At 33.7% G+C, this 12,250-nt stretch overlaps 2 protein-coding genes across 3 annotated transcripts; both read right to left on the bottom strand.

Moving 5' to 3' along the window:
* Nucleotides 1–1,840: 1,840 nt before the first annotated feature.
* Nucleotides 1,841–8,129, bottom strand: LOC133822400 (coiled-coil domain-containing protein SCD2-like). 2 transcript variants are annotated; one of them, XM_062254725.1, is made up of 17 exons: nucleotides 7,613–8,129; nucleotides 6,978–7,150; nucleotides 6,804–6,879; nucleotides 6,646–6,687; nucleotides 6,499–6,561; nucleotides 6,307–6,356; nucleotides 6,186–6,213; nucleotides 5,920–5,994; nucleotides 4,988–5,098; nucleotides 4,855–4,915; nucleotides 4,339–4,455; nucleotides 4,137–4,258; nucleotides 3,922–3,991; nucleotides 3,271–3,312; nucleotides 2,969–3,009; nucleotides 2,480–2,606; nucleotides 1,841–2,387 (listed from the first exon to the last, which is right to left on the bottom strand). In XM_062254725.1, the coding sequence occupies exons 1-17, from the start codon at nucleotides 7,970–7,972 to the stop codon at nucleotides 2,263–2,265; spliced, it is 1,683 nt and encodes a 560-aa protein (XP_062110709.1). In that variant the 5' UTR covers nucleotides 7,973–8,129; the 3' UTR covers nucleotides 1,841–2,262. The 2 variants fall into 2 exon arrangements, with proteins under 2 accessions (XP_062110709.1, XP_062110708.1); XM_062254724.1 differs by having other exon boundaries at nucleotides 3,271–3,318.
* Nucleotides 8,130–10,541: 2,412 nt separating this feature from the next.
* On the bottom strand, nucleotides 10,542–12,172 carry LOC133822402 (protein NETWORKED 3A-like). The gene is made up of 2 exons (XM_062254727.1): nucleotides 11,552–12,172; nucleotides 10,542–11,445 (listed from the first exon to the last, which is right to left on the bottom strand). The coding sequence occupies exons 1-2, from the start codon at nucleotides 11,772–11,774 to the stop codon at nucleotides 10,811–10,813; spliced, it is 858 nt and encodes a 285-aa protein (XP_062110711.1). The 5' UTR covers nucleotides 11,775–12,172; the 3' UTR covers nucleotides 10,542–10,810.
* Between the last annotated feature and the right edge of the window lie 78 nt (nucleotides 12,173–12,250).

A 12,250-nucleotide genomic window follows, 5' to 3' on the forward strand; every position in this document is an offset into this window, starting at 1 on the left:
TTACAACCTTTTTCCTTTTTGTCTTTTGGGGTGGTCCATCTCAACTAACTCCCACAAGGGACTTTGAAAAATGTAGATAAAGTAAAAGCATATTATTAATCTAGAATAAGAGAAAGAGATACAGCCCAAAACATAATCCACTACTGTCATGATTTCAAAGTAATAATTACAAAAGAGGACCCAAAAAAAAGAAAGAGATAAAAAGGACTTAAGTGGAACAAGGGGTAGTAATCCTTCTTTGAATATCCTATCATATCATATAATTTCATATATATCCTTCTTTTGAATGTCTTTGATTTAATATGGCGGGGTGATAAGAAAATTGTATAGTACAGAAGGAGGGCTTAATTATGATGCTTAATAGTTCCAATTGAGGTCATATGTTATGCAGGGGTTGAATTGAGTGACACCCACAGAAAGTGAGAAATTGTAAGATAAGGGAATTAGAGTCAAAATCACCTTTGGAAGAATATGTTATCAATGTCTTTCTCTTCTTTCCCCATGCTCACCTTTACACCAAAAGAGGTGCTTTTTCCTTTATTGTTTTTTAAAAATAAAAAAATTCCACCTAGCTAAGCCTAAGAAATAGAAAGGTCAAGTCCAAGTCCAAGGCCAAGGCTAAGGCTAAGGAGTTAGTAATATAATATTGTGGAGTGCACATGCCACATGCCCCATCCTGCACCGGTTGTTACGTAACTTTTATTATCAACAAGCTTTGTGTGGAATGGCATTGCCCAAAGCACCATGCTTTTTGCCTATATGTTTGTTTATATATGTGTATGCATACATATACACACACATATGTACTGTCTAAATGTATATTATATAGTAGTATTAGAAGGGTTAGTGATTTGTACAATTTGTATATTATTATAAGTGGGATCATAGGAGTGTCGAGTGTGGGTTCTGCAGCAGAGCATGCTGAGGTGAGTGTGAGTGGCATAGGCCGCGTGAAAGAGACCTCACACTTACAGAGACAAAAGTGAATTTGTGAGGAGTGAGGACCAATTTTTACACAAAAATATTCCGAAACTCCCAACAGCCATTTAACAACCTTCCATTTGAGACATGACAAACCCAATTTCTAGATATGATTCCTTCTTCTCTCTCCCCAAAATTACTCACTCACTGTCATTCCATTAACATTAATCTAGTTTTTTGAGTTAACAACTTGGAATTATTTATTCTAGTTTTATTTTTTATTAAAATATTAACTCTTCAATTCCTAAACCAACTCTCTTCTTCTCTTTGTTTCCTCCATTATCCTTTTGCTTTAAAATAGATAGGCTAAATAAGTGTTATTCATTCTGTTGGTACATAATTGCATTGCAATGGCGGTGTATGTGTCTGCATTTTTCAAAGACTTTCTACTTTTCCGCTATTAATATTTTATATGTTTTCTTTTAAAGGAATATTTTATATGTTTGGGAACTCTATACAAAAGATGAGAATAAAAAATCATTCAAATATGAAATATGGGTTGAATGGCACGTTGTTGGCATTATTATTAACTGCGTTGTTGTTTTGTTTTTACGATAAAAGGACAAATTAAATATCATTTACATGCAAGACAAATTAAGATAGAAACGACATGATAGCTGAGACAGTCCTCACTCCTCACTTGCATGATGTTGTTAAAACGACAAGATTTTGATTTTTAGGCGCAAAGTACAACTTGAGACTAGGTTAGCTTATAGAAGAAAATGTTGGTTCTTGAAAAGAAAAATGAAATGATTTAAAAAAAAAAAGAATGAAATAAAAACTATCAATAATGAAAGTTGCATCATTTAGAAGACAGAACTTCGTGGCAACAAACTAAGATAAACGACATTAAATGGAATTATAAAAATATGTATGTGTCGTTTTAAATTCCAATCGCAGTCGGAGAAGTCTAAGAAAACCATATGTGGTTTTACATCAAAATCGATTTTGTATAGTGTGAGCATCACTTGAGATAAAGCGATTTACACCACCTACTTGAGATAAAAGTGACATAAATTAGTAGAGAACTAAAATAAACGACACACATCGTATATGAGCCACATTCTCAATCAACATGACGAGTACTATTTATAATAATTAGTATTAATTTATAAAAAATAAAAAAAAAAACATTTTCTTCGTAGTACTTTCTCTGCGTATAATAAGAGGCCCTTGATGGGTAGTAACGTGGTGATTAGGCAAACACGCTATAAACAAATGCCAGAAAGAAAAGAATTACACATGAGAATGCGACTGATGATTGAGCAAAGCCAAAGGTCGTCATTGGACAGTAGATTTTCGTGCAGCAGTAGAAGTGGAAGATTCCTGATCGATTTCTTTGCGAGATGCTTCCCAGAGTCGGTGCTCAATCCCCAATTTCCTGAGCTCCATTAAACCCTGCTCAACTGATCAACAACATCCAGAATTACTCGTAAGCAAAAAAATATATCCATGGAGAGAAAATGAGGGTTGAAGAAGGGGCCATAATTCTAAGTACCATCAACTGCATCGTGCGAGGTCGGTGAGTGCGCACTGCGGTTTATCCAAAACTGAAGTCTTTCTTTGGCGATGTCCTGCTCTATACCATGAACTTGGGCCCTTCTCCAAAAATATGTAAGCCATGCCTGTAGAACAATTTAGTTTTAATAATGTCCTACAAGTCATGTCATGTTTATAAAAACATTCCTCGAATACTTAATTTAATAATCGAAATATAACCATTATGGCATATAAAACTCCTACCAAAAATTCAAGTTAAATGAAAAACCCAAAAACAGATGATGTAGCTATCATCTCTTAAACGGCATTGAAAAAAAAACAATTTCACCAAGTAGAGATGTTTAACCAAAATCCATAATTAATTGTATTCTACTTCTAACTGAGGAGGACCGCATAGTTCAAGTGTTTACCAAAAGGACTATGATGCTAGCACCCACCAAACCGAATGACATGCAAATGGATATACATTTAAAAGGAAATGCCATACCTCCTTGAAAAGAACATCCTCTGACTCCTCTGGGCTCAACTCTGCAAGAATATATTGATATCAATATCACACTAGTGCTCATGATGTCAATCATTAGAATACTTTCAACCATTAAATTCAAAGGGAAAAAACAGAGAATGTAACCTCCCCTACTGCATATGTGTGTGTGTGTGTGTGCATGTATATAAGAAGAAACAGAAGACAGACTGATCATTTATGAGACAATTCAAATGAATAATAACTGGTAATAGTACATTGGTAATTGAGAAAAATTCAGTAGAAAGAACCTCTATATGACTTACCAATTGCCTCCATGAACTTTGGATCACCAGGTGATTTGAAATCTGAAACTAAATGAAATGAAATCAGAGTACTATGAAAAACATCAAAGACCTATAAATTGAATATCTGGGCAAACAAAACTGTAAACAGTCCAGCGTTTCCTTATCGTTTACCGCTTTTAATAGGTTTTGCATACATCAATAGAAGAATTCTAGTGTCATTATCGGTAAACAATGGTCTGGATAATAAACATTTCAAACAATATTTCTGGGTGAAGTTGATGAAAGAATAAATAATCTTTTCAGACTGCATTCCCACCAATATTTGATCCACAAATGAAAAAACAACAAACTCTAGCAGTACATCCCATTTTAATTTGTAACTACTTGTCTACACAACGTGCTGTACACATAACAGGTGTACTTTAATAGTTCAGCTGAAACTGTTTCGTACCATTACTTTTTCTTTTTGGGAAATATAATTGTTTTAATAATTTGACAAGACTTGAATTGAAGACAACCCAGAGTAACCGAGATACTCTGCAACCAGTAATGGTAAGTTTAAGTTTTCGTTGATTTATATTTGCTGAAGGTTACTTTTTTTTACATCTTATTCAAACATGCTATATTGCTGTAAACATAAACTAAATGTCTCCAGGTGACGAATGACACCTGAAATGGATAGTCGAGCAGAGTTTGGGCGACGCTGCTGGGCCAATGCAAGCACAATACCATCCTCAACCTTCAAGTTGCAAACATAAAATTTATTACTGGAACAGAAACTAACAACACAGCAATAAATCAGATCAAGCCACGCTCACTGCAGAAGAATGAAGCAGATTAAGCCTTAATTTAATATGAATTCATATCAGCCTAGTAAATTAAACCTTTAAGGAAGCAAGTTCCTTCAATCCCATTTCAACTGAAAGCATGCTCTCAATGTTTCCTTCTCCAGTTAGATCATTTAAGTCCTGAACAAGTTTGCTTCTCTTCTCAGGATCATCACCACCTGTTCAACAAAGTAATAAAGGTTGCCATGATTTTAAAGCATAGATATATCAACAGCGAAGCAAAATGATAGGTACTTGCCTTTTTCTCGACTTTCCTCCTTGGCTTTTTGTCCGGCAGAAACAACGATCTCAAATGGAAGAGGAGCTAATGAAGACCAATGTTCATACTTTGTCACAGCAATATCTGCACATATACCTGCAAATCATAGAAAAAATTATGTATACATGGTTAAATCAGATGCACTCTGACTTCCAAAATCTACTTCTTCAAACCAAAACAAAATTAAATAAACAAAGTATAGGAAGCTGCAGCAATATGTAAGTACAGGGGCACACTAGGTATTCAGGATCACATTGATGTAAACTCGAAAATCTGTGCAGACACTCAAGTATGAAGATGTTTCAAGTCCCTGCTATTAGATTTAAAATAACAAACTAGAGTATAAGCCCTAATGAAGACAAATATCAGGAAAATAATTACTAAAGGTTATGTTACCATAACTATTCATGAACCACGTATGTTATATAACAAAATATTAAAAAAAAGAAATATAAGATTTTAACCACCATATCATGACAAAACATATTAGCTTACCATATTTTGACGCTAAGCCCCAATAGCGAGCAAGCCAACATCTCTTGAGAACTACTTCTTCCTGAAATTTATAAGACTATAAAATCAATCCGTCCATGAATTTAAGGCTCTAAGCAATTATGTTAATACAAACCATTTCTTTCTGAGTCAATATCATTCTTTGTGTCATTGATCGAAGAGCTTTTACTTCAGATTCAGCTCCATTAAGCTGTTGTACAATTGCTTCCTTTGCATCTTTTGCATTCTGATCCACATAAGAAATTGAAGACCTGCATTAGTAAATAATGATTGACCCATTTAAAACAATACTTTTTCAGGATTATGAAAATCCCCTTAGAAAAGCTTTTTCATGAGACTGTACAGGGTATGTTTGGCATGGCTTTGAAAGCACTTCCATAGCCTAAAAGTTACTTTGGGGAGTGTTCGGGTAAATTTGAAAAAATGCTTTTGGTGATTGGAAGCTCTTCCAGAAAAGGTAATTTCCACCAACTTCTCTAAGAAGCTCTTATAGAAAAAGAAGGGAAGCTGTTTTAAGTTTTAGTGAAATTTTAGAATTTCCTATTTTAGATTTCCTATTTTATCCTTATTCCAATCAAAGAAAAAAAAATAATTTCATTAAAACATATTTTTGTGATTTTAAAAGCTAATTTAAAGTAGGCCATCCAAACAGCAACTAAAAAAACTAAAACTTTACTTCTCTTCTTCTACTGTCAAGAAGTAGAAGTAAAACCCATGCCAAACGGGCCCGTGTAAAAGTTTGCATATCTTTTCACTTCTAGTAAAACTATTTTTCCCATTATATATTTGTAAGGGGTTAAAAAAAGAAGACAATGAGTCATGCTACATGGCGCTTCTAACTTATTACTGCAACCGACAATGTTCACTTATAATTTTAAATCTGTGTGACTTATCATCAGATTAGATATACTTTTAGCATACAATATGCAAACAAAGTCGAACCTAATTTACAACAATAATTTGAAATAATTCTTTAACTAAAGGATGTCTATCAGTTCTCATTTTAGTTCTACTGCACACATAAATGATCAATTGTAGCATACTTACCCCGAGTTCAGAACGCAGGGAAGAAATTTCCTTATCTACTCCACCCTTTGACTGTTTTGCATCCTTCAGCGCAGCCTGTGATAACCATAATTTTCCATTTATGAAACACCTTAGTTTCAATTTAACTAGAAATAGCAGAAAATTCAATACATCTACATCAAGTTTAATTGAGTACGTGTCATATTAAAATACATCTACATCTACATCTTCATGTCATATTACAATGAAGCCATCATGTACATGACAATCTAAGTTCACATAGTTACCTCTCTTTGACGCAATGCTGCTTCCTTTCTGCAAATTAATAGTGGTGGAGGTGATCACAGGTTCAAGTAGAAGGAAAAAGGGATGCACATAGATTATTTTAACCAGAAGTCTTCAACTTACCTGCTCAAAAGTTTAGCTTCCAAGGATACGCCTTCTCCCAGAGCAGCAACCTAATGACTCGCAAACAAGTGGCAAGATTCATATGCTGGTTCTGAAGCAGTTATACATTGTGGTATATGGATTGTTTATTAAAACAAGATGCCAGAGAACTGTAAAATCACATGACTTTAGAATTTAAAATAACTTAGTTACCTGTTTTTCAAGTTCCCGAACCCTGGCCTCTGCTTCCTCACATTTTTCTTCCTCAGTTCTAAGCTGTACAACAAGTGCCAGACATCACTAAGCAAAGATAGTAAACACAACAATTTTATCAAGGAAAAAACGAATAAACTCTCTCACCTTGTCAAGAACATTTTCATTCTCTTCTTGCAGCATATCAAGCTGCGAGGTCAAGGTGCAATTTCAGTTAGTTACATCTTCGACAATAAACAAATCAGAAGAAAATAAGATGAAACTGCAGTCCATGTGAAAATAAATGGTTGCGAAGGAGCACATACTTCATCACGAAGTACAGATGCCCCACGCTGATCTCCAGAATCTTTCGAGCTGTAGGATCCTGTTTCTGAAAAAAATCTGAAGTTCACGCCGATCAATCATCGGGCTTTTTTTATTTTATATCTCCATTCAGTTCATGGAATGCCAATCAGTAGAGTGAACTTAGTTTGGTTTACCTATTTTCTCTATGCTTACTGTTGTTGACAGGAGGCTCCAATGGTGGCATAGAAACGGCAGTCCTTAGAGATGTTTTTGGGGGTACCATGGGTGCAATGGCTGTACGAACTGACGTCCTTCCAGTTGAGGTGGATCGTACAGATGTAGTTTCTTCTACAAAGGTCCGAGCCAACTAATTAAATAGGACAAATCCAATTAGCTTTCGACATCAAGCTCCTAGTTATAACTATGGATTCATAGATAGAAAAAGCAATCCTACTCAGCTTCATTGATAACTTCGAAAATTTACCAAAACTACTTTATTTCCATTTTACTCTTATGCAATATAACTTCACATATATAAACATGTATATATATATATTCCATTTTCTCTAATAATGAAAAAAATATCATTAGATTCTATGAAGATCCGATCTCATATTTGCCAAAATTAGAATAATCTCAATTAAGGATCTCCGCTTTAAATTCTCAAACAGCATATTCTAGTTCAACAACATGGAAACCGATCTCTCCGAATTTCGACCAATTAACTCATGGCTCCATACATTCCGAGGCTCAGAGCTATATTAGACCTCAAATGTCGCTTATGGTAACTAAAAAGGAAACTCTAGGAAGCTTAGTATAGTATGTTTACCGCTGGAGAAGGAGATCGAGTTGTCTTCGAAGGCGGAATCGAAGATTTAGCACCATTGTTGACGTTCCTAGCGAGAGCGAGCGGTGGCGGGGCACTGTATCGAAATCCTAGGTCACCGTCGTCGTCGTCGTCGTCGTCATCGGCCGTCTGGGAAGCCATGACCTGAGCAAGGCGCTGGGCGGCTGCTTTGGCGGCGAAGTTCTGAGTGCGCTTGATGTTGGAGATCCCGGAGGATGAGGAGGAGCGAACATGGTGATTACGCGACGGTGACATTACCGGAGAGGAGTTTCCGATGGTGGAGTTGGACTCGCTACTCCATTGGCGAGCATAAACAGGGCTATCGGTTCGTCTTCGGTCCATAATATTGGAGTGAGTGAGAGAGAGGTTGAAGATTGTCTAGATCGGCGTTCGAGAGCGAGACATGGACACTGAAACAATTGCGAGTGTTCGGAGAAGACGCTCAGTCTCACCTCATTAGAGACGACACTTGACTGTGACTCAGTCAAGTGTCTATCCTTTGGATACTTTTTCCAATTTCTAAATTGCCCTTGCTTTTGCATTAAATTGTTCCCAACCACCCTCAAATTTAAAAATTTATACCATTAGTAGAAATATTCTAACATACAACAACAAACAATATAAGGTCATATATAGAAAATAGTTACTTCATCAACACTTGATTTTTAAGTGGAAACATTAATCCTACCTACTATCTTTATTATCACGGTTTATATTAATACAAGTCGTCAATTTTTCTCAAAACTAGGGTATTCATCAATCAGTCCACACCCAGCACCTTCACTATTCCAAAATATATGGTTCCAAAATAAAGTAAAATAACATTGTTTTAGTTTTGTTAGACCATCTCTAATAGAAGATGGATATATTATACTAAATTTAAACAAAATGTCAATAAATGGGGTGGGTCTGCCCCGCCTCACTAACATTTCGCCCTGCCTTGTCCGATCCGGATAAGTACCTTGGAGCGGGAGAGGTGGACTCGCCCCGTCTTAATTAGAGCGGGTTTGCTCCAGTCCATTTAATTTTTTTTTAAACAGAAAATTTGAATTATAATTAAATTAGATTAAAGATAAGAAATGAAAATCTAAATTGTATATATAGTATACATTATATGAACCCATTTCAATAAAAAAAAAATTCAAATATATATTATCTCAGTTGTAAAATCATAGTATACCTAGATATTTGTAATCTATTTTTCTTGACTAAAGAGAAAAAAAGAATATTAATATAAAAGACCATTTTATAAAGATACCTCATTATTTTATAACCAACATTAAGACATCTTATAAATAATAATGTTAAGAAAAATATATAATAGTTGCATATAACTCAAAATAATTTTTTTTTAATATTAGGTTTGAGTATAGAAAAATAAAAAAGTTTTCAGGGCGGCGCGAGGGCAAAGACTCCCCGTCAGGTCGGGGCCTCGCCTTGCCCCGCCCCGCCCCGCCCTGCCTCATTTTGACATGCCTAATAAATGATATATTTGGCACAATTTTTATAATTGTGTTCTAATGCATGTGGATGTAAAGTTGATGTAAGAATGAATATTCAATTAGCGATCATTTAATATATATATATAAATTACCATTACACTTTATACCAATAATAAATTTGATACTAAAATTAATAATAAAATAACAATAATGATCGAAAAGTAAATAAAAATAATAATTATTTAATGCTTATGCAAACTTGCATCATACTATATTTTATGCTAAATTTGTCACATTTTTTAGTATAAATTTGGCACAACTTTTAGCATACCATTAAAGCAGCTATTTTTTTGAAGTGCGCGATATTTTAGCAATGCATCAAAGATTTGACACTCCATTGAAAATGCTCTTAGAGCACTCTATCTTTTAAAATATCTCACAAAAACATCACTTTATTTATTTTACCTCTAACTTTTATATTACATCATACATCAACTTATCTATATTTTTTACATCATTTGAATATTATATTTTCAAATATTTATTCATTTAAACAAAAGAAAATAATTGAGAAATAAGATAAAATAATAAAATATTAGTAGGACATGAGAGAGACAAGAAAAGAAAAGAAAATATTAATTATATATTTGAAGCACCTTCATTTCTTCTCCATATGTGAGGTAGTATTGTTTCTTATCTAAAGTATATATGTATTTTGAAGTACACAAGTTAACGACACTCCCAATGAATGATCTACTCTATTTTTTCAAACACATTACTTAAACTTTACTTTTTTTATTTTACATCAAACATTTGCATTACAACATCAGTTTCTCTATTTTTTTTCTCTATATTTTATACATAATTTAAATATTATCTTTTTATTTATTAAAATACTTAAAAAGGAAAAAAGAAAGAAACAAAATAAAATAATATATAATTAATACAGAAAGAGAAAAAATAAAAAAAATTGTAAAAATACATATTAACACTTGAAGTCATAATTTTATATGGTTTTTAGGTTAATCAGTAGATAACACTCAATTGGTAAAACTCTTTTGGACTCTAGTTCTTGGACATTGTTTGGATGTATTTTTTGTTTTTAAGAGCTTTATGTTTAAATTTTCAGAACAACTCTTTGTCGGTTGTATAATAATTTTCAAATTTTATCATTTTGTTTTGTTTTGTTAATAAGTAGTGTAAATATGCAATCTTCACTCGTTCCTCTAATTCCTGACAAAGAAAGGAGTAATAAATTTTTGTCGAAGTTGGGATCAACTAAAACTAACGTTTATATAAAAAATAAAAAAACAAATTATTTAAAATAAAAAAAAAATTGTAAAAATACACATTAACACTTAAAGTCATAATGTATGTTATATGCCTAAAAGATAAAACAAAATTCCCTCCAAGATTCTTATTTGAAAATTAGAAAAAATTAGTAATCAAATCCATGAATTGTATAAACAGTCGCAATTAAGTTTTTATTTTTTTCTATGTAATTAGATTTGTTTCAAAGGTATCACTGTACGAAATTAATGTAGTCCCCATACTACAAACTACTAGCACCGTAGCACCTTTTTAAAACATAGTAACAATAGTCATTAAAACCAGTTATTGTCAACAATACCAACCACCATACATATAGATACTAAATTGTTTTTATGTATCGATCTCAGAAAATGAGATTTATACAACAACTGCACCAACCTTCCTTCTGGTCTAATAATTAATAATATTAACGAGAGCATCCAGTGAGCTTTCCAAAGAAAAACGCCTTGGAACAGTGGGAATGGCGGGACGAGTGGTTTCGGTTGGCCAAACAAGCCTTTAGAGCCCCGTTCTCCTCCATTAACCTCTTCACCTGTGAACTAAGCTCCTTTATTCTCTCTCTTTTCTTCTCATTTCTTCTTATCAACTCATCTTGCTGACGCAAATGCTCCTCTGTCAATTCAGACACCTCTTTCCCTCTCCATATTTTACCAGCATCATCATCATCATCATCGCCACCACCATTTATTATTTCCAAATCGTAAAAACGCTCATCACTTCTAGTCTTTTTCATATCACCATCGTCTGCATTATGATTATTGTTATTATTATTATCCTCTTGGAGAGGATACTTCCTCTGATGGAGTTGTCTCAAGGACTTGATCACTGGTCTTGGACGAACATTATGATCATGAGATTGGGATTGAGATCTAATGATAAGTTGGTCGTACTTTTCAGCCAGCCAACGGTAAGAGTTATGCAACTCATTTAATACTTCGATAAGCTGAGGCCTTCTCTGGTAGTACATCTCCGCTCTCTTTGCAAACGAGTCTCCATCTTCTTCTAGTATACTTACCATCGTTTTTATATTCTCATCCAACTCTGCATGCAAATATATATTTATATATATATATATATAAGAAAAGCATGAGACCCTTTGATTGGTTGTTGATGATAATGATGGTATGGAATGAGTAAAGTAAAAAACCTGAGAGAGTTGCGTGAAGCCAAAGAGATGAATGGCGATGACTACTATAGCTGGTGTCACACGGGCACCACCACCATGGCATTGGCAAAGCTACTTGATCACCCTTATTGTCCTCTTCCATTTTCTCTTCTACTTTTTTTTTCAAACACAAAATTAACCCCTTCTCCGATTGGATATCAATATATAAATAATATATTTGTTTGGTTTGGTTAATTAATATCATTAATTAGTATTTGCCCATCCCCTCCTGAATTTAGGGATTTTGAACGCTAGACGTTGTTTTTTTAAAATATTTATACTACTAATTCCCCATTCATAATAATGATATTGAATTTCGCCCATGATATCGGTATGTAAGTTGTAGTAGTTGACTTCTTTTTGAAATTTAAAACTTTTTTATTGTTGTGAATTTGCTGCTCATTAGAGGAGCGGAAAACTAGCAACCTCTCAAATGTTTGAATAGATTTGTATGTTTAATGAGGGCCACAATTTCATATTTATAATAAAATTGTTTACTACCATCTCTTCTCTTTGAATAGAATTGTGTGTTTAATGAGGGCCACAATTTCATATTTTTATCCTAAAATTGTTTACTACCATTAGATGATTAATGGTGAAGTGTGATCACAAACTCGCAATGTACCAAGGTAAACTAATATTTTGCTTCCAAAGCCCAAATGAGCAGTGTGGTCCTCTACC

This window comes from Humulus lupulus, chromosome 3 (genome assembly GCF_963169125.1).
Source record: "Humulus lupulus chromosome 3, drHumLupu1.1, whole genome shotgun sequence".
NCBI classification, from domain to species: domain Eukaryota; kingdom Viridiplantae; phylum Streptophyta; class Magnoliopsida; order Rosales; family Cannabaceae; genus Humulus; species Humulus lupulus.